The sequence below is a fragment of the Corvus cornix genome, chromosome 26 (assembly GCF_000738735.6).
Source record: "Corvus cornix cornix isolate S_Up_H32 chromosome 26, ASM73873v5, whole genome shotgun sequence".
Taxonomy (NCBI): domain Eukaryota; kingdom Metazoa; phylum Chordata; class Aves; order Passeriformes; family Corvidae; genus Corvus; species Corvus cornix.
In genome coordinates, this window is record NC_046354.1 from 2,249,118 (window position 1) to 2,274,699 (window position 25,582).

A 25,582-nucleotide genomic window follows, 5' to 3' on the forward strand; every position below is an offset into this window, starting at 1 on the left:
TTCTTGGGGTGGGATGTGTGCGCCTGTGCACGCGCGCGCCCGCCGGCACCCAGCAGCCCCATTTCCCGATCGGGTTTGGGTGTTGCCATCCCGTAATTAGCCGGTAATTGCTCGCTAATGAGGCAGCGATCCTGCGGCGGGGCCGCGTTTCAAAGCGCTTCCCCCGCCCCGGGCCGCCCCCGCCGTGCCCCCGGCATCGCACCCCGAGCCCCGGCGCCCTCCGAAGGTGCTGGGTGGGTGCGTGGGTGCCTGGGTGGGTGCCATGGGGGCTGCGCTGGCTCCTGGGACATCTCCCGGTGAGATTTTTGGGACGCCCGGGGTCCCCTGTGTTCTTGGTGGCACTGGGGACACTGGACAGTGGCGTGTCCCCGCAGTGCCCGTGCCAGCCGGGCAGCGTGCCCCGGCTGCTCTGGGCGCTGGCACCCGCCCCGCTGCCTCCGGGGCGCTTTGGGGATTTTCTCTGCCTCGCCCCCGCTTGTCCCAACTGGCGGTGTCACCCCGCTGGCAGTGTCACCCCACTGGCGGTGTCACCCCGCTTGCAGTGTCACCCCACTGGCAGGGTCACCCCGCTGGCGGTGTCATCCCGCTGGCGGTGTCACCCCGCTGGCGGTGTCACCCCGCTGGCAGGGTCACCCGCTGGCGGTGCCACCCCGCTGCCACCGTCCCCTTTTGCCTGACCCACCGTGCCCTGCTCCCGCGTCACCCCACGGGAAGAGCCACCCCAAGCCAGCCCCGTGTCCCCGCAGTGCCACCAAGAGGGTCCCCACTCCCGTCCCCTCCTGCCGCTCTCTGCTCCCGTCCGACGCCCCACGCCCGAGCGGCGCAGCGGGTGCCGGGTGTTTACAGCCTGGCACGGATGCTGGGAGCCAAACGCGACTCCAGGGGGGTGTTTTGGGGTGTTTTTTCCCCTCTAATCCCCCAATTTGAACCCTCAGGCTGGCTCCGCCGGGGGCGGGGGTGCCCACGCGCGGGCAGGTCCCGTGTGGAGATCTTGGGAATGGGATCGAGGGTACCAATCCACCCCACCGAGAAGAAGGCGGGCACGGGGGCTTGGCGCAGCTTTTGGGGTGCCGCTCCCCTCTCCTCGGGGTGGGTTTCCCTCCTCTTTCCCGGGCACCCCTCGGGGGGATGCGCTGCCCGCAGCGAGGAGGAGGAGGAGGAGGAAGGCTCAGGTGTGTGCCAGCCCCAGGTGAGCTCCGCGTGCCCCCCGCTCGCTGCCCGGGTTTGTTTTCCTGCCGCGGCTCTCCTTTCAGCTCGGCTGAGCAGCGATGATTTGCAATTCCAGTTTTCGTGGCGAGCCTAATGCGGCCGGGCTGGGCGTGCCCCCCCCCCCCCGCCGCTGCCAGGGCTCCCCTGACACATTATTTGCTCTGCTTTGTGTTTGATTTTTGTTGTTGTTCGCTTGTTTGGGGTTTGGTTTGCTTTCTTTTTAAATTTCGTTTTCCCCCCTTCCCCCCGAATCCACACTTTGCCCCATCGGGAAACAACGAGCGGCCGGGAATGGGAGGAATCTTTTCAAGGAGGTTGATGGTGGAGATGTTTGGGGGATGTTTGGGGGGTGCTGACCCCCTCAGCCTTGGGGCGCAGCGCTGGAGGAAGGGTTGCTGATAGTGGCGAGGCTGCCGCGGCCTTATCTTATCCCCGGCCTTATCAGCAGACATGCTTGTGCTGCAGATAAGCGGGACCTTGGGTTCAGGCTCGGGTTGCTGGAGAGGGGGGGATGCTCCGTGCCTCGCTGATGGGGGGGAGAGGGCAGCAGGGAGGTGTTGAGGGGGCTGAACCTCCCGTTTAGGAGTGAGGGGTCCCCCCAAAAGCTCGGCGTGGGGTTGGGGTCACAGAGCAGCCCCTGGGTGAGGGGAGGCTGCACCTTTCCTTGGATGGGGCAGGAATTGGGGCTGGGAGTGGCTTGGAGGGTTTGGCTCCATCCCTTCTTCTCTTTAAGCAAAAGAAACTGAAGAAGAAAATCATTTTTGGACCAATTTGGTGACTGTGGATTCAAAACACTTTGGGGGCTTCCAATTTCTCCTCCATTGCCCCCAAGCATCTCTCTGCGCTGGCAGGAGCCCCAGAATGTGCTGTAGGTTCTCTGCTCCATCCGCAGGGATTTTCGGGTCGCTGGAAGGTGATTTGGGTGCTGCCAGGCCTTGTCGGAGCTGCAGAGCAGGGAATTTCATGCCCAGGGCACGGTGGGTGCTGTCCCCAGGGTCCAAAGTCTCTCGGGGTGACCCTGGGGAGGAAATCCCTGCCCGAGGTCGTCTCATCCCGCTCAATCCAGCCTCTCCAGAGGCAAATTTGCTCTTCCAAAGGACCTTTGGAGGATGCTGGGGGTGAGGGCGCTGCGTGGGCAGGACCCCACCTGTACTGAGGAGTGTCCCCGTGCCCTGGGGGGGCTCTGGGGACAGCTGGTGGCCCTGCCAGGCAGGGAATGGATGGCAGAGGGTGCCCCAGGAGCTCCAGCTCTTCCCGCCGGGATCAGGCAGGGCGCCGGGAGCTCGGGAAGCAGCAGGTGGCTGCTGCTCATAAACAGGCTGGGATCGTTCATGTGCCCCAGGGCCGCTTGTGCAACCGGGGCGGGGAGCTGGCTCAGAGCTTCGTGGGGCTCCCTGCACCCCAGCTGGAGAATTCCAGGCTGGATCCAGCCTTGGGAACACAGAGAAGAGGAGTTGAAACTTCCCAAAACTCAGGTCCCCAGCACAGATGGAGAAGTCCCCACAGTTGTGCCCACTGAGACTATCCCCGTGCCACGGAGCGGCTTCACCGGCCGCTGGCAGAGCACTTCTGGGATTCCCTTTTCCCATGGATAATTCCCAGGATAATCCCGTGTCCCTGAGCAGGACACACCGCCCGGCCCCACTCGCCCCATGGGCTGGAGCAGCTCCCAGCCCAGCCTCGCCCATGGTATGTGGCCATCCCGGTTTGGGGCTGAGCCTGAAGAATCGGGGAAAAACAGGGCAGGGTTTTGTCCTCTGGAGGGTTTTGTCCCACTGCAGGAAGGGCGGGAAGTTTTTCCACACAAGGAAGTCCCGCGGTGGCACAAGGAAGTCAGGCCAGTGGTGGCACAAGGAAGTCTCGCGGGGGCACGGTGTGGCCATCAGTCGCCACGTCCCCAGCGAGCCCAGGGTCCCGCCGGGGTGGCACCGGGCACCCTCCGCCCGTGGTGTCCCTGCTGGGGAAGGGGACGTTTTCCATGCCCACAGGTGCCCCACCAGCCGATCCAGCGCCGCGCTGAGCCCCTCCCACCTGTTTTTTTTTGAGGCTAAACCCCGCGGTATTCGCTTCTCCCACACGGTTTATTCCCACTTTCCCAGCAGGGCGGTGCCCACCCGGTGCCCACCGGAGGGTCCCGTCCCCTTTCCACAGCACCCATCCTACTCCCACTGCTCCGCGGAGTAAAAACACGCCCGAAGCACCACCCCAAACCAGCGAGAGGCTCCACCTTGAGCTGGCACCAGCACGGGGGAGGGCAGCAGTGGCGACAAGGGGCTCGGGCAGCGTGGCTGCCGCTGTGGCAGCGCCTGGCGTGGCCGGGAGCAGCGGGAGTGGCGTGAGAGGCAGCGCGGCCGGGGGTGTGCGCGGGGTTTATATAGCAAGGAGCCGAGCTGCAGGTTCGGATTTCAGCCCTCGCTTATCACCCGGGCTGTTCCTGCCGCGCTCGGAGACTCCCGGGGGCCACCGGGGCTTTTTCCCGTTCCTTCCCCGCCAGCCCGCGGCTCCTCCGCTTGGCTCTGCCCCTCCGCTTTCTTCGCGGCAGCACCTGGAGCAGGTAACTGAGCCGGCTGTGAGTGCTCCGGCTTTGGTGGGGTTCAAAACGGGATTGAGGGGATGGAGGGAGACTCCGAGGACCGGAGGGAGAGGGATGGAGGTGCTGGAGGGGTTTGAGCTGCGCTGGGGGGGCCAAAGATCGGGTTTGGAGCCGCTCGTGGGGACGGGACGCAGCCCCGGATGTCACCGGGGAGAGGCTTTTCCGCCGTGGCCACGGGCAGGTGGCACGGCGGGCACGGGAAGGGCCCGGCCTCTCTCTGCCAGGGGTTAATTCCGTGCCGGAGCTCCGCGGAAGGTGTGGCAGCAGGATAAGGCTGGCACGGCCGGGACTGGGGCAGAGGCAGCCGGTGCCTGCACAGGGCTCCGCTTCCAGCCGGGATGCGGGCGGGATCCTGCCCGGCTCGGGGACTCTCCCTGTGCCACGGGCCGGGTCCCAAGCCTTGGGGAGCAGCCCTGAGGGAGCTGGCTGGGTTTCTCCTGGAGATGCCAGCTAAAATCTCCTGGAAGTTCTGCTTCAAAGCACCTGGGAGAGACCCGGCTCTGTCTCTGGCCTCGTTCTCTTTAAAGGGATGTTTTCAGAAGGGCTCTTTTAAAGTTACCCTTCCCTGTGGGCCCAGTCTCGCTTCCCACTGTTTTCCTGGAGCCTGGGAAAGCCCCTTCCTCCCCAAATCCCAGTGACAGGTGCCCCAGCCCCTGTTTGGCAGCACCGTGTGGGTGTGCTGGGTTTTCCCAGGCCTCCTGTGGGATGTGGGATGGCTGTGGTGGGATTTCCCTGGCCTGCTGTGGGATGTGGGATGGCTGTGGTTTCCATCCCATGGCTCCCAGCCATCCATGGGGATGCCAGAAGCTGGGAATGAACTCTCCAGGACCGGCAGGGGGGCGGGTTTGGAGATGAGCTCGGTGCTCAGTCCCTGCTCCCTCCTTCCTTGAGCTCATGGGACTGGAAAAGGTGAGGAGGGAAAAGGCATCGTGAGTGCAGGGATGGCTTTTCCCTGCTTTCCTAAGGAGCTGAGGTTTGGGATCGCACTCCTTCAATTCCCAGTGACTCCTGGGTCAGGCTGGGCTGGGGGGTACCGGTTTCTAATCCTATGGAACAGCATCCCTGACCCAAACCCAGGGAAAACGGGAGCCGTGGTGCCACAGGCACCTGCTGAAGGGATCCCCCACCTCCGCGGTGCCCGACTGCTCTTCCCACACGCTTTATCCCATCTGTGCCCTCTGGAAAAGCGGGACGAGCCTCGGGCTCTTCCCAGGGCCGAGCAAACCAGTTCAGTTCCTTGGTCTGTTCCAGTTCTTGGTGCAGCTCCTTGGTCCTGGCTACGTGTGAGGACCCTTGGAGGGATCCTGTGACACCCTTGGAGGGATCCTGTGACACCCTTGGAGGGATCCAGGGACATTTTTGGAGGGATCCTGTGGACATTCCATGGTGGGGATCCTGTGAGCATCCCAAGGGGGGATCCTGTGATGTTTTTGGAGGGATCCCGTGGGCATTCCAAGGTGGAGATCCTGTGACATTTTTGGAGGGATCCTGTGACACCCTTGGAGGGATCCAGGGACATTTTTGGAGGGATCCTGTGGACGTTCCAAGGGGGAATCCTATGACCATCCCAAGGGGCTCACCCCGGGCTGCTCCACGGCCGCCAAAGGCACCGCCGAGGGCTCTCTCCAGGCTGGGACTGGCCCGGCTCCAGCCCGGCTCAGCCATCCCGTCCTTCCAGCTTCCCTCCCCCGATCCCGAGGCTGCTCCTCCCCGCGGGGCGGAGGGATGGCCGGGGCCGCGTTTATTTACGCCGTGCTGGGGGAAAAGGAAAGGGGGAATTGGCACCGGGCTCCTGCTCGAATGGGATTTCTGGGAAGCTCAGCCTGGAACTGTCCCGGTTTCCAACTGGAAGCATCCCACGGTGACTGAACTTCACAGAGGGCGAGAGCTCGCTCAGCAGAGCCCAACCCGCCCGTGGTGCTGCGGAGGTGGCGCTGGGAGGGGGACAAGGACACGGCCAGGGCTGTTTGGTGACACAGAGGTGTGTCCTGTCCCCGCGCAGCCTGGGAGACTCCCAGGTTCGGTTGGGTGTGTGCGGGGGGCGGTTCGGCTCCCTCTGTTTTTCCCTCAGCAGATTCCCGGCTTTTCCCCCGCAGCTGCTCCCCGGGGCTGCTCCGGGCTTCGGGCGCTAATGAGGACGCGGCTGGGAAGCTGGGAATGAGCTGTGATTCACCGGGAAGCTGTTCCCGGCCGTCACAGGCACGGCGCTGCCACACCAGGGTGTGCTGGGCTGCAGGTGACAATAAATCGGGGTTGTCCCATCCAAGGGCGGCGAGGGAACTGCTGTGATTCCCCCCGAGATGGTCCCGAGGGACGGCACCACTTCAGGGCCAGAGGAAAGGCCGCGAATCCCGAGCCTGATCCTGGGATTTGGGGGGCCCGGGGTGTGTTTTCTTAGGTCTTTTTGCTTAGGACGAACCTGGTTTGGGGGACTTTTGGTTCTTTTGTACACGGAGATTGGTGGGATGGGCACGTGCCCATTTTTGGGGGGGCTGGGAGCTGCCGTGGCATCCCTGGGTGCCAGGCTTGGCTCCACGGTGGCTCTTCCCAGGTACTCGGGAATGCTTTTGGCCACTCCACACATTTCCTGGCACCCACACCACCATCCCGGGGCCGTGGGATGGGCCACAGATGGATTTGGGGCCAGAGAGCCACCGTGGCCAGCCCGGAGTCGGCGTTTATCCCGTCCTTGGGAGCTGTTTGATGCAAAGCCCTTGCACAACCCGTGCGCGGTTGTGTCACCGCCGGTGACAGACTGTTCCCAGGCCCAGCAAGGTGCAGGATCAGATCTAAAAAAGGAGAATTTCCCCATTCACACCCAGCCCGACGCAAGGGATGTGTGGCACCGCACCAGGAGGGCAACTGGGACGCTCGGGGAGGTGACAAGCTGCCCACAGTGACAACTTTGCTGTGTCACCCGAGCAGAGCCGCTGCTGCCCCTCCATCCCCTGGGCCATCGCGGCCTTGGGATCATGCCTGGGATCCATAAATCTCCTTGAAGAGCCCGGATCGTGCCGCTGGCACCTTCCCAGCTCCCGCTCCGGCAGGTGTGGGGCTCCTCGGTGCCGGCTATGCCAGGAATGTGCCGAATGTGTCGGGGCTTGACTGAGGGAGGTCGGGGCGCAGGGCTGGGATGAATCACTGGAGGCCTGGCAGCGCTGCAGCTCCCGGGCTGGGGCAGAGCCAGCGCTGCCCAACCCCCGGATCCAGAGGCTCCAAACAGCAACGGGAAATGGGATCCCGTGGTGGCAGCAGGGATGTGGAAGCTGCCGCTGTCTGTGCCCATCTCGCAGCCCAGAGGTGCTGCGTTCATGGATTTGTTTGTCTGAGCTGCCCGTGGGAAATCCGGCAGCGGAAAATTGGGGAGTTTATCCAAAAAACCGTCAAGAGGCTCCACAGGGAGTGGCACAACCTGATGGAGCCCAGGCTGGGGCTCACCCTGCGCCCCATCCCGGTGGGCTGGGGTGGGAAATAGCAGCTCCTGGACTTGCAGAGCCTCAGGAATCACTGCTGGGAGCAGGAGGATGCTTCATTTCGCCCCCCTGCACCCCCTGAGTGCGCCCGATTTGGGGTGTCTGCAAGGAATTTGTGGCTTTATATCCCTAATGAGTGTGGGGAATGGGAATTCCCAAAGCTGTGCCCATTCCACGGCATGTCATTGACACGGGGAGCCACACGGAGCCCCACAGCTGCAGGATCTTATCAGCTGCTGTGCCTGGCTCGCTCGCCTGTGTGGATTTTGAGCCGTTTGGTGGGATTTGATGGCGATTGAAACCATCCCGCGGCCGCCCTCGCTGCGGGGTGGTGCCGTGCAGATGTTTGTCCAAGGCTATTTGTGATCATTCCAGCCCGGACGCCCCCGGCGCTGCAGCTGGGGCTGGACAAGGGTGAAATTCCCGGGGTATCCATGTCGGGAAGCGGGAGCTGGGCGGTGGTGGTGGTGCTGTGAGTACCTCCAGAGCCGTGGGAGCTGGGAAAGGGGTGAGGGACAGGGATGGAGACCCTCGGTGTGTTTGTGGGGACAAGCTGGGGGGACCTAGATGCTCCTAGGAGCTGGTGGCGCCTGGGCTTGGGGACAGAAGCGCAGGGTCCCCAGGTGGCACCGCAGGGACACGGCGGGGAGGCGGCGATGGCGCAGCCCGAGGTTAATCATTCAACCCCTCGGCAGGTTGGGTAACGCAGCCACCGGCGCGGCGCGGGGGGAGGTGGTGACAGGGACATCTGTCCGCCCTCTTCCCAGGGCTCAGGCACAGCGACAGCCCTCGTGCCCCTCCTCCTCCAGCCCCTCTCCATGGGGATGCGGGTGCCGATCCCGGTGGTCCCGTGGGGACCGCAGCGTGCGGGGGACGCCCGATATCGGAGGGGGGGTGATGCTGTGACGGCACCGTGTGGCGGCGGAGCGGGAGCCGAGCTGGCCCCCGGCACGGCTGAGGGAGCCAAGAGCCGCAGCTGGGTTGTAAACACGCTGGGATAAAGTTACAGCCATTGATGTTCCTTGGAAAAGCTGCGGGGAAAGGGAGAGGGAGCTCCGAGAGGCTCGAGCTGCGATCCTGGCCTGGGGTGGAGAGAGCAGCCCCTGTCCCCCTGTCCCGCTCCTGGCGCGGCTCAGCCCCTCGGGATGGACCTGAGGGTGGGGAGAGCGGGGATTTCAGCAGCTCCCGCCGGGATGCAGGGGCGGGATGTGGCAATTTGGGCTGCTCGGGGACACGCGGGGCTGCTCCTGGCGCTCGTGTCCCGGGGACACGCAGACAGGACACTGCAGGAATGGCTGAGGGTCCCGTGGGGGTGTGGAGCCCCTCGGAAACCCTTTTTTCTGCCTGGCCAGTTGTCCTGCGGTGACTTTGCCGTGTCACGGTGCCGTTAAAGGCGCTTCCAGCGGGAGCGAGGGATGGCTCCCGGCGCTCCGCCCGGAGCCGAGGGGGTTAAGCTGGCGGCAGCTGCCGTGGCTGTTAATGATTGATACCAATGACGGTCTCCACGGGCTTGGGAGGGAAATCATCCGCCTCGGCCGGCTGCGGGAGAGCCACCGGCTCGGCGAGTGGCGCAGCAGGCGGAGGGGACGCGCGGTGGCACCGGTGAGTGTGTGCGTGTGTGTGCAGCCTTGTCACAGAGCCCGGACGTGTCACACGGAGCCTGGACATGGCACCAGGAGCCTGGACATGGCACCAGGAGCCAGGCCGTGGCACACCGAGCCCGGCTGTGGCACACCGAGCCAGGCCATGGTGCTCATGAGCCATTGTCTGTGGCCACTGTCACCGCGAGCAGCCGGTGCCCCGAGGGTGGTGGCAGGCAGAGCTGGCAGGAGCAGCACGCCAGGCCTGGCACCGTCAGGACCTGGGTGTGATTATCGTGCGCGGTGGCTCAGGCAGGTGCGGGGGATTTGTCCCAGCAGGATTTTCCCAGCGCCGCTGCCGTAATCCCCTGCCCTGCCCTGACCTGACGTGGCCGGGGAGGGGTCGGGGCCGGACTCCTTTGATGCCTCGCACCAAGGATTGCTCCGGACAGGTATTCCCGGTGCTGGAAGTGGCTTCTTAAAGAGCTTAGGGAGAGTTTAAACTCTCCAGGGACAAGTCCAGGTGGCGGCTTGGAGGTTGAGTTGGGAATGGTGGCTCTGGGTGCGGATGGCAGCTCTGGGTGGGAATGGCGGCTCCAGGTGGGAACAGTGGCTCAGGGTGGGAATGGTGGCTCCTGATTGGAATGGTGGCTCAGGGTGGGAATGGTGGCTCTGGATGGGAATGGCGGCTCCAGGTGGGAACAGTGGCTCAGGGTGGGAATGGTGGCTCCAGGTGGGAATGGTGGCTCTGAATGGGAATGGTGGCTCAGGGTGGGAATGGTGGCTCTGGATGGGAATGGCAGCTCTGGGTGGGAATGGCGGCTCTGGATGGGAATGGCGGCTCTGGATGGGAATGGTGGCTCAGGATGGGAATGGTGGCTCAGGGTGGGAATGGTGGCTCTGGGTGGGAATGGTGGCTCAGGATGGGAATGGTGGCTCAGGGTGGGAATGGTGGCTCAGGATGGGAATGGCGGCTCTGGATGGGAATGGCAGCTCTGGGTGGGAATGGCGGCTCTGGATGGGAATGGTGGCTCAGGGTGGGAATGGCGGCTCAGGATGGGAATGGCGGCTCAGGGTGGGAATGGTGGCTCAGGGTGGGAATGGTGGCTCTGGATGGGAATGGTGGCTCCGGGAGCCCAGTGATCCCGTGCAGAAGGGGCTGGGGCTGTGTCCCCACGAGGGGACAATGGAGTGACATCAGAGCTGCCAGGGCATGGACTGTCACCCGCTCTGCCCCTGATCCAGGGCTGTCACCCTCCCCAAATGTCACCCCATGGGGTCAGGATGCTGCTGCCGCGCCTGCTCCAAACCTCCGGCAGCAGCAGCAGCGCGTTTTGGCCGGCAGCCCCCGTGGGCCGTGCCTGGGATGGAGCCGGGGTTTCCAGGGAGATAAAACACAAACTCCCGGTGCTTTTTTTGTGCTTTTTGTGCTTCTCCCCGACCCCAGCTGGCGCGGCCGCGGGGGACTCGCCCTCCCCGCTGCCGCCGGCCTCGCTGGCTGCCAGCAGCCGCTTTGTTCTCTGGAAATCCCCGGCCTTCCCCCGCTCCCGGCCATCCATCCCACCGGGAGCTTCTCCCGCTCTCCCTCCCCGTGCCCCCCAAAGCCGGGATGTGCCGGTGTGGCGGTGCTGACGTCGCACGTGGGCCGTGGGTGCGCGGGAGCTGCCGGCCGCCCCTCCCGAGGACTTTGCCCGGCTTGGCAAGGCCGGCACCGCAGCCCTGCTGCTTCCCAGAGGATCCAGCTCTGGCTTTGCCTCCGCCTTCCCTCCCTGCGCGGCTCCCACGGGAATCAGAGGGATGATGGGGAGCTGATGGCCCGCGTGTCCTGCGGGTGGCCTTGGGCTGGCGCTTTTTAAACCCCTGTGGTCCCTGCACCCCTGGGCCGAGCGGGATGGACCCGGAGTGCAGGGGATCCCTGGTTTTTAGTGCCTTAGAATCCCTTTTTTCCCACCCTGGGCTGCTCTGCAAACTGGGATTCAGCGGTTTGGGATTCAGCGGTTTGGCCTCGCTCCTCCAAGGGTGGATTGTCCCCCGCAGGGACCGTGGGTGACAGGGTGACCCCGAGTCCCCTCCCGTGGGTGCTGAGCGCTGCAATTCCCGGGGAGAACAGGATTTCCGAGGGCTGCAGCCAGGCGAGAGGGATGTGGCTCAGGAGGAGAGGGAGAGGTGAAGAAAGGGTTGGAAAAACACGGGAGGGAGGCCAGCGCGTGGGGCGTGTTTGGCTGGGGGCCACGTGAGCCCCATCCTCGGGAGGAAAACATGGAAAACCTTTGGATGAAGGGGTTTGATCGCCACTTCGGGGGGGTTTGGCTGCCTCCATCCCCCTGCCCCATCCCACCCCTGTCCCTGCCCTCCCTGAGCAATGGGGGCAGGGAGGGTTCTGCCGGAGCTGGAATCAGCATTGGGGCGTGGGAGGAAGCAGCAGTTGGATCCCGGTGGCCCCCAGGCAGCCTGGGAGCTGTTTGGGATGAGGTTTCCCTGTCGTGAGGCTCCCACTGCCCTGGACAGGGCTGGTGGGGACAGTGGGGTTGGGGTCCCTGTCCCCATCCTGCTTTGCTCGGGATTTTGGGAGCCCCAACACCCCTGGGAGCTGCTGTGGGATCCCTGGAGCGTGTCCATGGATCAGCCACGGATGTGCCGTGTCCCTGCCCACCCCCGGACACCAATGACCGTGACAAAGCCCAGCTGGTGCCAGGACCACGGCACCTGCTCCGGGCTGGCAAACCCGGCCTGAACCCGGCTCAAAAGCCCCCGAGCCTGGCACAGCCCATGTGACACCAAACTGGGGTGACAGAGGGTGGCACCCCAACACACAGCCAGCCTCCTGTGGTTCCGTCCCTGCTCCTGCCACAGTGTCCCCACATTGCCATCCCCAAAAGCGGCCACAGCCTCCCCCCGGCAGGTCCCTTCCCGCCACAGTGGCCGTGCCACCGGGCGAGCACTGGCATTGTCACCCTGGAGGGCTGGCACGCGCCCGCAGCCATTGGGGGACCTTGGCCCTGGATCCCTGGCTGGGGCAGGCGGTGGCGATGGAGGAGAGGATGAGTCACTGCGGTGGGGACATGGGGGGCACAGGCAGCACCGGGGCGTTTGCCACCAGTTTGGACACTGGCATGAGGCTGGTGCCACCCACGAATGGTGTGGTGGCAGTTTGTCCATGGATGCATCTCACCCCGTGTCCTCGGTGCCCTAAAAAGGTGGATTTAGTGGGTTTGGGGTTGGATCTGGTTTAGTTTGGGTTCAGTTTAGTTTGGATTTAGTTTTGTTGATGCCACAGCGTTGGCGCATTCTGGGATGGGCTGGGACCACTGGTGCCATCCGAGGGGCAGTGGGGACATCGCTGAGGTGGTCACTGGCGCTGAGCTCGCCCCAAAGGGGCGCAACTGGATTTTTAGGAGGATGATGAGATGGTGGGCAGCGTCCCACGGTGGTCCCGGGGTTTTCCTGCAGTGGGGCCGTGGCGGGATGGAGCCCGGCAGCCTCCCCGTGCTCCGCTTCCTTCTTTGGAGCTTTCTTTGAAATGTCAGCCTGACTCCTTCCCTCCCTCCTTCCCTCCCTCCCTCCTTCCTTCCCAAGGATTTTCCTACCCGCCCTGAGGGCTTTGGATTCTCTTCCCAAAGTCCAGGCGGAGCGTGGCTCACCCCAAATCCTGCTGCTCCCCGCTCCCAACCTGTGAAGGGCTCCCCGGGCTTTTTTTGGGGGGTGCTGATGCCCTGCGGGGTCTGTGCCCCCCTTGCTGGTGCTTGTGCCCATCCTGCTCCCCGGGATTTCCTCCCGGTGTCGCCCGGGGAAGGAACAGCCGCGGGGAGGAGGGGGACATGCTCAGGGATGGTTTGGGGACACCCAGGGATGCTTTGGGGACAGCAGCAGGGGGAAGGGATGCAGGCACTGAATCCAGGGCAGCGACAGAGCTCAGCTCAGCGCGGCCGCTTCCCTCGCGGTGACACCCCCTCTTCCCGCTGTCCTGCCGGGCTGGGGGGGCCCGGGAGCCCCTCACCAGCCTTTCTGAGCCCCCCTAAACCCCCCGAGCTGCCCGTGCCGCCCTTCCCCTGCCACCAGCAGCTCCCCGGCTCCGCACCTGGGCTGGGGGAGGCGGCTGTGCCGCGCTGCCCTTCGCCTCTCCTCTGCGGGGACGCGAGCGGGAGCTGTTTGTCCCCGCTGTCGCCTTCCCTGCTGGCTGCCGCACACCGGGGCTGCTCAACCCCGGCGCTGCCGGAGCCACCGGAGCCCCCCGGAGCTCCGCCACCGCCGCCAGCGGCACCGCCAATGCCACCGGCGCGGGGCGCGGGGGACTGGCACGACTGGCAGAGGACGGGCAGAGCCCTCGCCCACCGCCCGCATCCCCCTGCCCGCTCGGGGCCGCGCCGGTGGCCCGCGCTGTCCCCTCGCAGCCTGGTGGCGCCTTGGCACCGGCCGTGCCCACCGCGGTGGCCATGCCGGGAGCCGGGAGCGGGCGCTGAGCCGGGAGGGCCCCCGGGATCATGCTGAAGTTTCGGGCGGATCGGAGGGCGAGGTAGGAGCCCCCAGGGGTCCGGGGGGGCCCGCGGGGAGCCGGCGGTGGGGGACCCTCGGCCCGGGCAGTGGCTGCTGCATTGCAGTGCTTGGGAGGCGATGGGGACTCGCGAGTTTCTGGAGCGGGGTCAGCCCCGGGAGCGGCTGCCGGGCGCTGCTTCCAGGAGGTTTTGCGGCTCTTCCCGGGCTCTGGGGCGGCGGCGGGTTTGGGGTGGGGGGAAGCAGCGCGGTGGGTGCCAGGAGGAGCCGCGGGGGCTGTAAAAGGGGGGTGTCCTGCCTGCAGGGAGGGTCCAGCCCTCGGGGACATGGACCTGCGGCGGTGCAGGGCGGTGGGCGGGGATGGGGGACCCCCTGTGTGGGGTTCAGGGTGGTGGGAAGGGATGGGGGGAGTCCTGGTGTGGGGTCCAGTCCAGCTGGTGGGTGCTGGCAGCGCCCACGTCCCAGATCGGGTGCTTTTAGGGTGCTGCTCGCTCGGCATCGCTCCCTCCCTGTGTGTCAGCGTCACTGCGGGGATGGGACCTGCCCCAGTTCCCGGGATTTGAACCCGTCCGAAGGCACTGCCAGGGGGCACAGCGGGCTGGGAGCAGCTCCAGCCCTGTGCGAGAACCCCCTGGGCTGTGCTGGAGCGTGGGCTGGGCACTGAGGATGACTCTGGTCAGTCCAGCCGGGCACTGGGGGGGTTTGGAGAGCAAAGCCCCCCATTGTGGGGTGCACACGCATCCCCCAGGTTTTTAAGGCTCTCCCGAGCGCTGCTGGAGGGGCTCAGAGCCCTGGCAGGGGACAGGGAGGGACATGCAAGGGGCGGCAGCTGAGCAGCGGCACGTTCTGGGCAGTGAGTGGTTAATGCCTCCAGAGCCTGGCAGGAGCCTGGGATGGGATGGGATGGGTTGGGATGGGATGGGATGGGATGGGATGGGATGGGATGGGTTGGGATGGGATGGGATGGGTTGGGATGGGATGGGATGGGATGGGATGGGATGGGACGGTCCTGGCAGCGGTGTTTTCTTGCTCAAACTTCCCCGGTTTTGCTGACAGGCAGGAGGGGTTGGTGGCATTGGTGGCATGCCAGGGCTGCTGGCACGGAGGGGGCTCTGTGTCCCGGTGCCCGGCGGGTTTGGGAAGGAAGGAAGGGGTGGGGTCCAATGCGAACGTCCTGGGATGGAGCCCTGAACCCCCTGAGCACCCCGGGAAGCAGCATGGGAGGGGGTTCTGGGGTGCCCAGCAGTGCCACCTCTGTGGGACGGGGCAGGGATGTGGCACAAGGTGCCAGCTGAGCCTGGGACAGCCCTGTCCCACCGCTGCTGGCACTGCCAGGGATCCCTCCAGCTGTACCCAGTGCCAGGGAGGCAGCAACAGCTTGTGTTGGGAATCCTGGGATGGTGTTTGGGGTCTGTGGGGTCCTGGGGTGGTTTTTGGGGTCTGGAGGGTCCTGGGCTGGTGTTTGGGGTCTGGAGGGTTCACAGCCCTGCGTGGCCAGGTGACCCTGCTCAAAGCCTCGAGGTGCTTTGGAAATGGCTCCGAGAGCAGCCAGGGGAGGAGGTGACATTGGGGACGTCGCTGCAGGCACAGCCCTGGATGGGCCATTGCTGCTGCTGCCGCTGCTGCAGCGACTTGTGAGGGTGGCCGGTGGTGACAGCGGGGATGTGGCAGCAGCAGGGAGGGGGGCTCGGCCACCACAGCCCCGGGCACTTCCTGGGAAATGCCAGTGACATCTTTGAGTGTCCAGGGAAGGGAAGGGAGGTGGGGAAGGGGCTGGAGAATCCTGGGTGGGCTCAGCCTGGAGGAAAGGAGCCTCAGAGGGAGCTTCTGGCTCTGCACAACTCTCTGAGAAGAGGGGGCAGCCAGGGGGGATCGGGCTCCGCTCGCCATCCCGGGCAGCGTCCAATTCAGCGGATGTGGCACTTGGGGACACAGTTTGGTGCTGCTGGGTTAATGGGTGGGCTTGGTGATCTTGGGGAGATTTCCAACCTTAATGATTCCGTGGTGCCGTGGAGGATCCTAAGTGTGGGATTAGCGGGGTGCTCGGGGCACAGGAGGGGGTGCCAGCCCCGGTGCCAGCCGCGGTGCCAGCCCCGATATTGGTGTGGACCCAGCAGAGCAGCAAACGTGGTGCCAAAGGGGCTCTGTGGGGGACATGGGGACTCCTAACACCCACCCCATCACCGTCCCCACAGCCACAATGAAAGGAGGAACACCTTCCTGCACCCAGTGACGGGACAGCTCCCCGAGGACACCTCAAGGCTTGACTTGCCCAAGTAGGTTGGCTCCCAATCCCCTTGGTCCCGAGCGGGTTGGGACGGAGGAGCCAGGGCGGGTGAGGTTCTGGGGGGCTGGGAACGATGAGGGGACAACTCCTGTGGGTTGGAGAGACACGGATCCGCTGATCCCGCTCTCTCGTGTCACAGACAGAGCTCGGACATGTCCAGCAAGGCGGGCAGCAAGCGGCCGGCCACCGTCCCCAGCGAGCCCCCCAACCACGCCATGGTGTCGGAGGTGCCCCCGGAGCGCCCTGGAGGCCGGGTGAGTGCTGGGGACTGCGTGGCACGGCTGTCACCAGCTCAGACAGGGAGCCAGGCACCCCAGCCCGGGCACTGAGCATCTCCTGTCCCCCCATGCAGGCTCCGCGCTCGTCCCGCAAGGGCATCGCCTTCGGGAAGCGCTCCAACTCCATGAAGAGGAACCCCAACGCCGCCGTCACCAAGAGCGGGTGGCTCTACAAGCAGGTACCCCCCCGTGCCACCCCTTCCCGGCCCCACAGAGCCCCGGGACCACTCGGAACGCTGCTCTCACCGCCCCTCTCTCGCAGGCCAGCTCGGGGGTGAAGCAGTGGAACAAGCGCTGGTTCGTGCTGGTGGATCGCTGCCTCTTCTACTACAAAGGTACGGCCACCCCGGTGTCCCCAGTGCCACCAGCTGCGTGCCTCCAGCAGTCCCAGGCTCTTTCCCTGCTCCAGCCTGTTTTTCCCGGTGTTTGCCGCGCCGAGGGGTTAATCCTGAGCTTTCCCCGCCTCCCTGGCAGCTCCCGGGCTCGGCCCGGGGCCGGCATCAATAATTGAGGAGGTTGTTTGTGAGCCAGGCCGAGCTGCGGGAGCAGCAACAGGCGGGGAGGCGATCCCACAGGTGGTACGGAGCCGGGGGATGAGGGGGGGCTGCGCCGGGGGTCCCTCCGAGGGTGTAACCCCAGGATTCACCCTCCCCCCTCCCCAGACGAGAAGGAGGAGAACATCCTGGGCAGCATCCCCCTGCTCAGCTTCCGCGTGGCCGCCGTGCAGCCCTCGGACAACATCAGCAGGAAGCACACGTTCAAGGTCAGTGCCTCTGCCGGGGCTCGCAGGGGACAGGGGCGGCACTGGGGCGGCACTGGGGTGGCACTGGGGTGGCACTGGTGATGCTGGCAGGGTCCCCGCTGCTCTGGTGGCTTTCTTGGTGACGGGGCATGGAGCACGCCGGGGTGACCCCCATGGATACCCTGCGGATCTGGGGAAGCTGGGACACAGCAGTGTCCCCAAGGTCACCACCCCCCGCCCGCAGGGCTCTGCTGGGTGCTCCCACCCCTCTCCCCGCCCTGCTTTCCCCTCTCCATCGCTGCTGCCCCCACCGGCCTCTCCCAGCGGCTGCTCCGGGAGCCGAGCACGGAGCTGTCCCCGATTCCAGCCCTGTTTTAGCTGCTTGACTGGCAAAAGTGGCACCGGAAAGGGGGGAGCCTGCACCGAGTGGCTGCTGTGGGGCTGCAGAGGGGAGCAGGGAGAGGTGGCGGCGGCTGCTGCTCCCCCGCATCCGTCCCTGGCAGGGTCTGAGCTTCCCTGGCACTTCTTGGCACTGCTGGGCGCCTTTGGCATCACCAGGAACCTTCCCCAGCCCAGCTGCTCGTGCTGCCCGTGGTCGTGGGTCACTTTGGCACGCCCTTGTTGATCCCAGTGTGTCCTTCCTGTGTCCAGAGCCGGTGCTGGGCTCCCCACAGGGCACTGCGGAGGAGTTTTCCCAGTTTAAGGAAGGGATTTTTGTAGCTGACCCCCTCTTAAACCTGAATTTAGGCTCAGCTGAGTGGGGTTTAGGGGGGAGGGATGGGTCACACGCGGGGTCTGCCATGTGCAATGCCCACACTGGTGTCACCTTCCGCAGGTGACAGCAGGGAAGTGACCTGGGGATGTCCAGGGAGGAGCTGAGGGGGCTGGGGGGGCTCAGCCTGGAGAAAAGGGGGATCAGGGGGAATTTCTGGCTCTGCACAGGTCCCTGGCAGGAGGGGGCAGCCGGGGGGATTTGGGATCTTATCCCAGGGAACAGGGACAGGAGGAGAGGGAACGGCCTCAGGCTGGGCCAGGGGAGGCTCAGGGTGGAGATCAGCAGGAATTTCCTCATGGAAAGGGTTGGAAAGGGCTGCCCAGGGAGGTTTGGAGTGCCCATCCCTGGAGGTGTCACCTGGACGTGGCACTCGGTGCTCAGGGTGGGGATCGGGCACAGCTCAGACTCGATGATCCCGGAGGGCTTTTCCAGCCCCAATAATTCTGCGATTCTGTAAAATCTCTGTTGCCTTGTGGGGAAAAACCTCACAGAGCTGAGCCCAGCAGCTCCCGGGCTTTGGGAGGATGGCTTTGTCCAGGGAAGGGCAGAGAGGTTCCCATCCCACTCCTACTGACGCCGTGTCTGTGTTTCCTCCTCCTCCTCCTCCTCCTCCTCCTCCTCCTCCTCCTCCTCCCTCGGTGGGCGAGGATGCCGGGACAGGAGGGGTCTCTCGGTGCCACCCACCACGCCAGCACCCAGCCACCGCCACCTAGGTAGTACCTTCTTGTGTTTCTGGTGCATGCAGAGGCTGAGGGACCCCCGGGGCTCGCTCTGCTCCTCCCTCCCACTAATCCAGGGCATGGATCCCTTCAATTCCATCTTTCCCTCTGCCTGCAGAGCTTCCAGAAGTGCATGGGGGGGCTCAGGAGGTGACCCCGGCGGGGCACGGCGGCTGCATGGTCTGGGGAGGATGGAAACTCGAGGGAGGGGTTTGATCAGACCTCATTTTTCTGTTTTCTTTCTTTTTTTTTTTTTTTTGAAGATATTGAACCCTGACATTCTTTCAGGAGGAAAACTCCCAATTCTTCCCTTTTCGTCCTCCTTGCTTTCCCCCATCCTTTCCCACAGGGGGGAAGGTGGAAGCTTCAAAAAGGCCCTCAAATAAAAGGCTCTTTCCAGCACATTCTGGGCAGAGAATGGGCACCAACTTGGATCAAAACCAAACTTTTTCCTCCCAAAATATTTCCTGGGCCGAGAAACCACCTTCCCCCTCCCCCTGCATGGATCACGCTCCTCTGCTGCTGCCGCTCTCGCTGGGACAGGGACCCTTTGCCACCCCAATATTGGGGTGCTGCTCCTCTTGGGAGGGCTGGTCCCAAAAATTCTCTGGGAGTTTTTATCCAAGGGGGATAAAACCCCACCGTGAGGGCCTGCAGAGCTTTCCTCCCACTCGGTGGCCGCACACGGAGGCGAAAGAGCTTCTCCCGGAGCAGCAGGATGCGGTGCCAGGCTGGAAGCGGCGCTCTCACCCTCGTGTCTGTGTCTCTCCCGTTCTGTGCCCCCCTGCAGGTGACGGTGTGCTGGGTGCAGGAGCCGCCGGCGGGTAACGGGCAGTCCCTGTCTCCCCAGGCCGAGCACGCCGGCATCCGGACCTACTTCTTCAGCGCCGAGAACACGGAGGAGCAGGAATCCTGGATCCAGGCCATGGGCGAGGCCGCCCGGGTGCAGATCCCCCCGACTCAGAGGTCAGCGCCCAGTGCCACCCCACTGCCCTGCCCTCCTGGGGACGCGCCGCTGTCCTCGCTCCACACCCGGGGACATTTGGGGCCGTGAGGGACCCTCTGGAGCTGGGGGAGCAGTGACCCCGCACGGCTCAGGGAGGGCCAGGGCATTGCCGGCCACCCTGGGGCACTGCCAGGGGTTGGTGACCCCTCCGTGGTGTCTCGGCACCCCCCAGGCACGAGAAGCCGGACTCGGAGAACATCCCCCCCAGCAAACACCACCACCACCAGCACTGCAACGCCGCCCACCGCGAGCAGCCCAAGGCCGAGCCCGACGCCAAGACCCGCGGGGAGGGCGACGGCCGCGGCTCGGAGAAGATGGAGCGGAAGCCGCCGGAGCGGCCGGATGGCAAGAAGGAGCCTCTGGCCAAAGCCAACGGCCTCGCCGGGCCGGAGCCGCCCTCGGAACCGGGCAGTCCCTACCCCGAGGGGCCGCGGGGACCGGCGAGCGCCGAGCGGCCGGCACAGCCCAACGGGTGGCCGTACCCCTCGCCCAGCCGGCCCGGCAGCACCGCCTTCCCCGCGGGGGGTGACGGCGACAGCGGCGCCCAGCGCCGGGGTGTCACCCCCAGGTCCCACCCCGAGAAGGTGGCCCAGCGCAAGAGCTCCATGACGCAGCTGCAGCAGTGGGTGAACTCCCGCCGCGCCACCGGGCCCCCCGAGGAGCTGCGCAGGTGAGGGGTGCTCCAGGACGCTCCTTTGGTCCGGGGTTGGTCCCTCTGGGAACGTTCTGCCCCTTCTCGTCTGCTTTGTGCCCTCCTGGGGGCCAGAAAATCTCATTTCTGGCTCTGCTTTCTTCTTTCTCTCCCTATGGCAGCTCTGAGCTGGGTGTGGGACACCCCAAAAAGCTGAGGAGGGTGGGTTTTAAAGGGGGGGTCCCTGGGTGGAAGGAGGCCAGGATGGGAAACCGCCACAGGGCCCTTTGGAGCCACCTCAGTGTCCTCGTAGGAGGGACACGAGGAGAGGAGGCCACCATGAGATGCCAGGGAGGAGGAATTCCATGAGGAGGAGCTCCCATGGAGTCCCTGGGATGAGAGACGCCAGGAAGGGAGGCCCTGGGAGGAGGAATGCCAGGACAGGAAGGGTGTCCTTGCAGGAGGGACACAAGGAGAGGAGGCCACCATGAGATCCCAGGGAGGAATTCCATGAGGGAAAAGCTCCCATGGAATCCCTGGCAGGAGGAACGCCATCCATCCACCTTTCCTGGTGTCCGAGCCTCCTCTCGGGCTATCCCTGCCCACCAAGACCCCGGGCACTGCCCACCGCCAGCCCAGCTCTCACCTCTCTCTCCCCTTCCCCAGCCCCACCAGGTTTTACCCCGTGTCCCGCCGGGTGCCCGATTATTACTCGCCCTACTCGCCGCAGTACCCCGAGGAGTACCAGTACTACCCGCCGGGCGTGCGCCCCGACAGCATCTGCTCCATGCCCGCCTTCGACCGCGTGAGCCCGCCGTGGGCGCTGGACGACAAACGCCACTCCTTCCGCAACGGGGGTCCCTTCCACGCCGCCTTCGGTCGCCAGGAGGTCCCGCTGTGGCTGCCGGCGCCCGGGAGGCCTCCGAGCTACCTGGACGAGGTGGACGCGGCCTCAGGCTCGCTGCGGAGGATGTCGCTGCAGCCGCGCTCGCGCTCGGTGCCGCGCTCGCCCAGCCAGGGCTCCTACGGCCGCGCCAGAGTTTACTCGCCCGTGCGCTCGCCCAGCGCCCGCTTCGAGCGGCTGCCGCCCCGCGGGGACGAGATCTACGCCGACCCCGCCACCTTCGTGATGCGCAGATCCATCAGCTCGCCCAAGGTCAGCGCCCGCCCGCCGGGGAGGGGAGGTGGGGCAGGGGGGTGGCTGTGTCCCGGCTGTGCCCCTCTGTGGGCACAGCCTGGCCTCAAAGTGCCTCCACAAGCCCGTGGCTTGCAGAAGAGGGTGGGTTTGGGGTCCTCGTTGCCATCCTGCAAGGGTTCCCTGGTGGTGTTTGTTGGATGGGATGGGATGGCATGGCATGGCATGCGATGCTCAGGGCTACCACAAGATGTTCTCCCAAAGAGGGAGCGCTGGTGTCCCTGTCCCTCTCCTGTCCCCTCCTGTGCTCTCTCCTCCTGTCCCGTGTCCCTGACTTTGGCCTGGGGGTCCCCTCTCTCCGCAGTACGATTACCTGGGTGACAGGCGGCCCGTCCCGGCCGGGGTGTACCCGTACCACTTCCCGGCGTCCCCCACCATCCATGACAAAATGGTACGTACCTGCTGGCCCAGGGGGTGACCCTGTGACCACAGACCCCACCCCGGGCACGTGGGGCAGTTTGGGGGGTCCTCACTCAGGTGGCCAGGGAGGAACCAGAGCACTCCAGGGGTAGCTTGGCAGATCGGAGCTGGGCCTTTTATTGGTGTGTCCGGTCCCTCCTGGCCATTCCGGAGGGAAATCCATGTGGAAAGGCCCCCTCTGTACAATGGGACACCCTCGGACCCCCAAAGCCCAAACCTCTCCCGCTCTGCTTCCTCACATCTGGCCACAGCTGCTGCCTTCTCCTGCCTCGTGTCCCCTCCCAGACCTGAGGGGTGACATCGGGAGGTCCCCCCACATCCCAAAACCCCGGGACAGGACCGCCAGAGGAGGGAGAAGCCTGAATTTCACCACACCCCACCCATGCTGCCCATCCATCCCCGCCACCGCCGCAGGCAGGGTCCCCCCGGAGTGAGCGGGGTCCGAGGGGCACATTCCCAGCAGCATTCCCGATCCAGGGGCCATTCCATAGGCTCCCCCCTAACCGCTTTGCTTCTTCTTTTATTGTGTTTCGCTGCTCGTTTCTTGCCTGCTGGCTCCTGGTAGGATGAACTTTTAGACCTTCAGTTGCAAAGAAACCTAGAATATTTGGACCAGCAGGTAGGCGCAGCTGGCTGCCAGCCTCACCTCACCGGCTGCTTCTTGTCCCCGTGTGCCCCGTGTCCCTGTCCCCTGCCATCCATCCTCATCCCTCCCGGCATTCCAGCAGCATTCCAGTGGCATTCCAGCAGCAGGAGTTGTCTTTTTTGGTTTCGCTTCTCTCCATCCTCCGCATCCGTAGGGCCGCTCATCGCTCGGCAGAAAAGTGTCCCCCCTCCCCCTCTGGCAGTGCCTCCGTGTGGTGTGGTGGAGTTCTGGGGGGAGTTTGGGGGGAATTGGGGCAGATTCCAACATTTCTGGGGGCTCTGGGAGCTGTCCTTGAGCTCAGGGGGTGCAATGGCTCTGAAACGCCCCCAGGTTGGTGCTGGACACCTGCCGGGTGCCAGTGTGGCCGTGCTGTCCCCAAATCCGGCAGCTTTGTTGCTGTAGGGGCCCCAGGGTGTCCCCCGTGCTGGGGGTGGCCAGGTGACCCGTGGGAACCGTGGTTTTGATGATGTGGTGGCACTTCGGAGGCAAAAAGTTTGGTGCAGGTGGGCACCAAGTGCCCCAAACCCAGCAGCGCTCAGCTTTTTTGGAGGAGTTTTTGGAGGAAAACCCTGATTTTTGCCAGGGGTTTTTGGAGGAAAACTGCACTGACTTCATCCCAGGAGCGTGGGGAAGGGGATACAGCCGGGAGACCCCGCAGGGATGTGTCCAGGCAGCAGCTAAAGCCACAGCCGGGCACAGGAGCTGCCGGCCAGCACCGCAGCCCAGGCCAGGCTGGCACAGAGGGAGCCGCTCCCGGCACGATCCCATTAGGCTGCAAATCTCCCGTGGCTGGGATCTGTGTCTGCCTTGGAGCGGGGCCAGTGCCGGGTGGGAGCACTCGCTGCAGCAATAAAAGCTCCCTGCGCTGTCTCGCAGCCGCCGGCAGCGCCGCAGCCTCTTCCCGGCTCTTTAAAACGCTCCCTAAAAAGGTTTGGCATCTCCTCCTCCTCCTCTCCCGCCGGCCTCTGGAGAGGCTGATTCGGAGTGACGCTGTCAGCGGCCTCTTCTCAAACATCCTCCTGCTCTGTTTTCTCTCTCCGTCCTCGCCCTCGGCTCCCTGGCTGCACCCCCAGTGGCGTTTGGGCCCTGCTTTGGTGACAAAGTGTTGTCACCCTTTGGATTTCGGGAGTCCCAGGTGCCAGAGGCTCCCCTGGAATGTCCTGCTCGGGGCTGGGGGCTCCGGGAGGAGCAGAGGGAGCGGTGGAGCTCTGGTGACTTGAGTGGCTTTGTCACCCGGCACCGAGGCAGCCACGGGCACCACTGGCTGTGTGCCGCTGGTTGGGGGCTGTCCTGTCCCCGTGGAGCGGCACAGAGCTGCCCAAACCGTGCCTGGCAGCAGGGAGGTGCCATTCCCGGTGCCGCCTGGAAAAGGGGACACTGCTGTCCCCAAGCCCAGCTTTCAGTCACCTCCCTAATGCCCAGCTGGGCACGGAGCCGTGGGGCAGCGCCAGGGCCCGTCCGTGTGTCCGTCTGTGTGCCAGCCCACGCTGCTGCCGTCCCTGTCCGAGCTCGTGTCTGTCTGTGCCATCTGCTCCGAGCTGGCTCCGTTTTATCCGTGTTTTCCCCCCAAAAAAGCACCCTGAGGGCACTAAACAGAACAACAGCAGCGCGGGGCCACAGCTGGAGCCCCTGGGCCACCTCGGGAGGTGACATTTTGCATCCTGAGGGTTCCTGGACCGGTCACCGACAGCACAGGCGCGTGTCCCCCGCTGACCTCTGCCCTTTCCTTCCCTGTGTGCCGCAGATGAGCGAGAGCGAGACCCTCATCACTATGGTGAACAGGATGGTGGAGACCTCCTCCCCTAGGGCCCAGCTCTACATGCAAGTAAGGCTCCGGCCACCAGGCCCCGCATGGCTCGTGCCTGGCGGCCGTGCCGGCCACCCCCGCGCCACCCGGGGCCACCTCCTGCCATCGCCACTCACGCAGCAGCCGCGGCTCTGGCACATCCCGCTCTCGGGGGAAGCGCTGGTCCATCCCAGGCTTTGCTAATCCATCCATGAGCCATTCCCAGCCGGCAAATCCTCGAGCTGCCAGCGCGAGGTGGGGACGGAGCTGCCCCCGGGGGACTCTCGGACGCGGGGCTTGGCTCGTCCTTGGTTTGCGAGGAGGAGGTGTGGGGTGACAGGAGTGCCGCTCTTAAACCAACGGAGTCGTTCCTGAGACAGGGAGAGGGAACAGCCTTTCCCCCTGGAAATGTTCCCAGCACTGGGATAATCCCTGCAAGGTCACATCGCTTGAGTCCCCCCACCCGGTGCCACCCACCCCGCGTTGTGCTGCCCTGGGCACCTCCTGGATGGGATTTTCCACCCAAAAACGGCGCCTGTTTCCATCTGATGGCAGCGGGGATGTGCTGGAGGGTGAAACAGGAGCTCCCGGGATGCTGCAGCATCCCGATCCACCCGGCTCTGCCTCCAGCCCCGCGGGCATTTCCCAGATCCGGATCCATTTGCATCATCCCGGAGTTTTAAATGGTCCTAAAGCACCCTCTCTGCTTTCTAGCAATAATGATCCCCTCCTTCCTATCTCGTGCCTTTCATCTCAGCTCTTGGAGGCATTTAATTGCTGAAAGTCCCATCAGTAATTGAGATTTCCAGGAAAGGAAAATGACTCACGGAGGAGCCGGGCGGGGGTAAACAGGCCCTGCCGCAGCAGCTGCTGATTTATGGGTGCTCCCACTCCGCCGAGGTGGAATTACAGCTCAGCCGCGCTGCCTTTTGTTTTCCCTGCCTCTGGAATGGTGGCGGTTAATGGTTCACGAGGCATCTCCTTAAGCTTGGAGAGGGTGGCTCTGGATCTTTCCCGTTGGGAACGGGCAGGGAGAGGCTGGGACTTCATCCCAGTGACTCCCGACTGACGGGGAGCATCCACCGCCTCCGGGGCTCGGCTCCGGCCTCCTTTTCCCGGCTCGCAGGGATGGGAGAGAGGAGCTGGGAGCTGCCTCCCCTTCCCTGAGCATCCCGGGGTGGGGCCGGGCTCACCCCTCGCTCTGCTTGCAGGTGACGCCCTTCCCGGAGGCCTACAGGGACACCCTGCACCCCTACAAGATCAGCGAGCAGGACACCGATGTAAGAGCAAATCCTGTCGCCTCTCGGTGTCCCCTGTCCCCACGGGCAGAGCTGTGCCCGCTGCTCCCGGCCGCTTTGATCTCCTCAGGGATAAATCCTCCCCTGAGTTTAGGTCTTGCCCCATCTCCCAGTTGGCCCCGTGTCACCCTGAAGTCCCTGCAATGACAGCAGGAGGTTGGAAACCCTCCCCAGAGCCATAAACCCCATCAATCCCACCCTGTATCCTGGCTGCATCCCATCTCTCCCAGTGGGAATCTCATCCTCCTCATCCTCTCCCCTCTTTCTCTCTTCCCCGCTGGCGCAGAAGCTGCTGGGGAAGCTCTGCGAGCAGAACAAGGTGCTGCGGGAGCAGGAGAGGCTGGTGCAGCAGCTCCGGGCAGAGAAGGTACGTGGTGCCACCTCAGGTGGCCACACGGGGACCTGGCGGTGGCACCTGCGTGGTGGGGAAGTGACACGTCACCACAGGAAGCT

At 64.8% G+C, this 25,582-nt stretch overlaps 1 protein-coding gene across 17 annotated transcripts in view; it reads left to right on the plus strand.

The window, feature by feature from the left end:
* The window catches only part of PLEKHA6 (pleckstrin homology domain containing A6), a 43,706-nt gene that overhangs the window by 10,338 nt on the left and 7,786 nt on the right, over positions 1-25,582 (plus strand). For 7 of the 17 annotated variants that reach the window (XM_039565188.1, XM_039565187.1, XM_039565191.1 and 4 more), the window contains 13 exons: positions 15,542-15,622; positions 15,773-15,887; positions 15,986-16,090; positions 16,174-16,246; positions 16,574-16,674; positions 18,938-19,113; positions 19,326-19,823; positions 20,451-20,940; positions 21,284-21,370; positions 21,965-22,018; positions 23,790-23,870; positions 25,043-25,111; positions 25,416-25,496. In XM_039565188.1, the coding sequence (XP_039421122.1) occupies positions 15,542-15,622; positions 15,773-15,887; positions 15,986-16,090; positions 16,174-16,246; positions 16,574-16,674; positions 18,938-19,113; positions 19,326-19,823; positions 20,451-20,940; positions 21,284-21,370; positions 21,965-22,018; positions 23,790-23,870; positions 25,043-25,111; positions 25,416-25,496 (2,011 nt within the window). Of the gene's footprint in view, positions 1-3,080; positions 3,764-5,294; positions 5,784-6,088; positions 7,748-8,147; positions 8,878-9,194; positions 9,308-13,264; positions 13,369-15,541; positions 15,623-15,772; positions 15,888-15,985; positions 16,091-16,173; positions 16,247-16,573; positions 16,675-18,937; positions 19,114-19,325; positions 19,824-20,450; positions 20,941-21,283; positions 21,371-21,964; positions 22,019-23,789; positions 23,871-25,042; positions 25,112-25,415; positions 25,497-25,582 lie in introns of those variants that run through there. The other 10 variants (XM_039565200.1, XM_039565198.1, XM_039565203.1 and 7 more) reach the window with 10 other exon arrangements.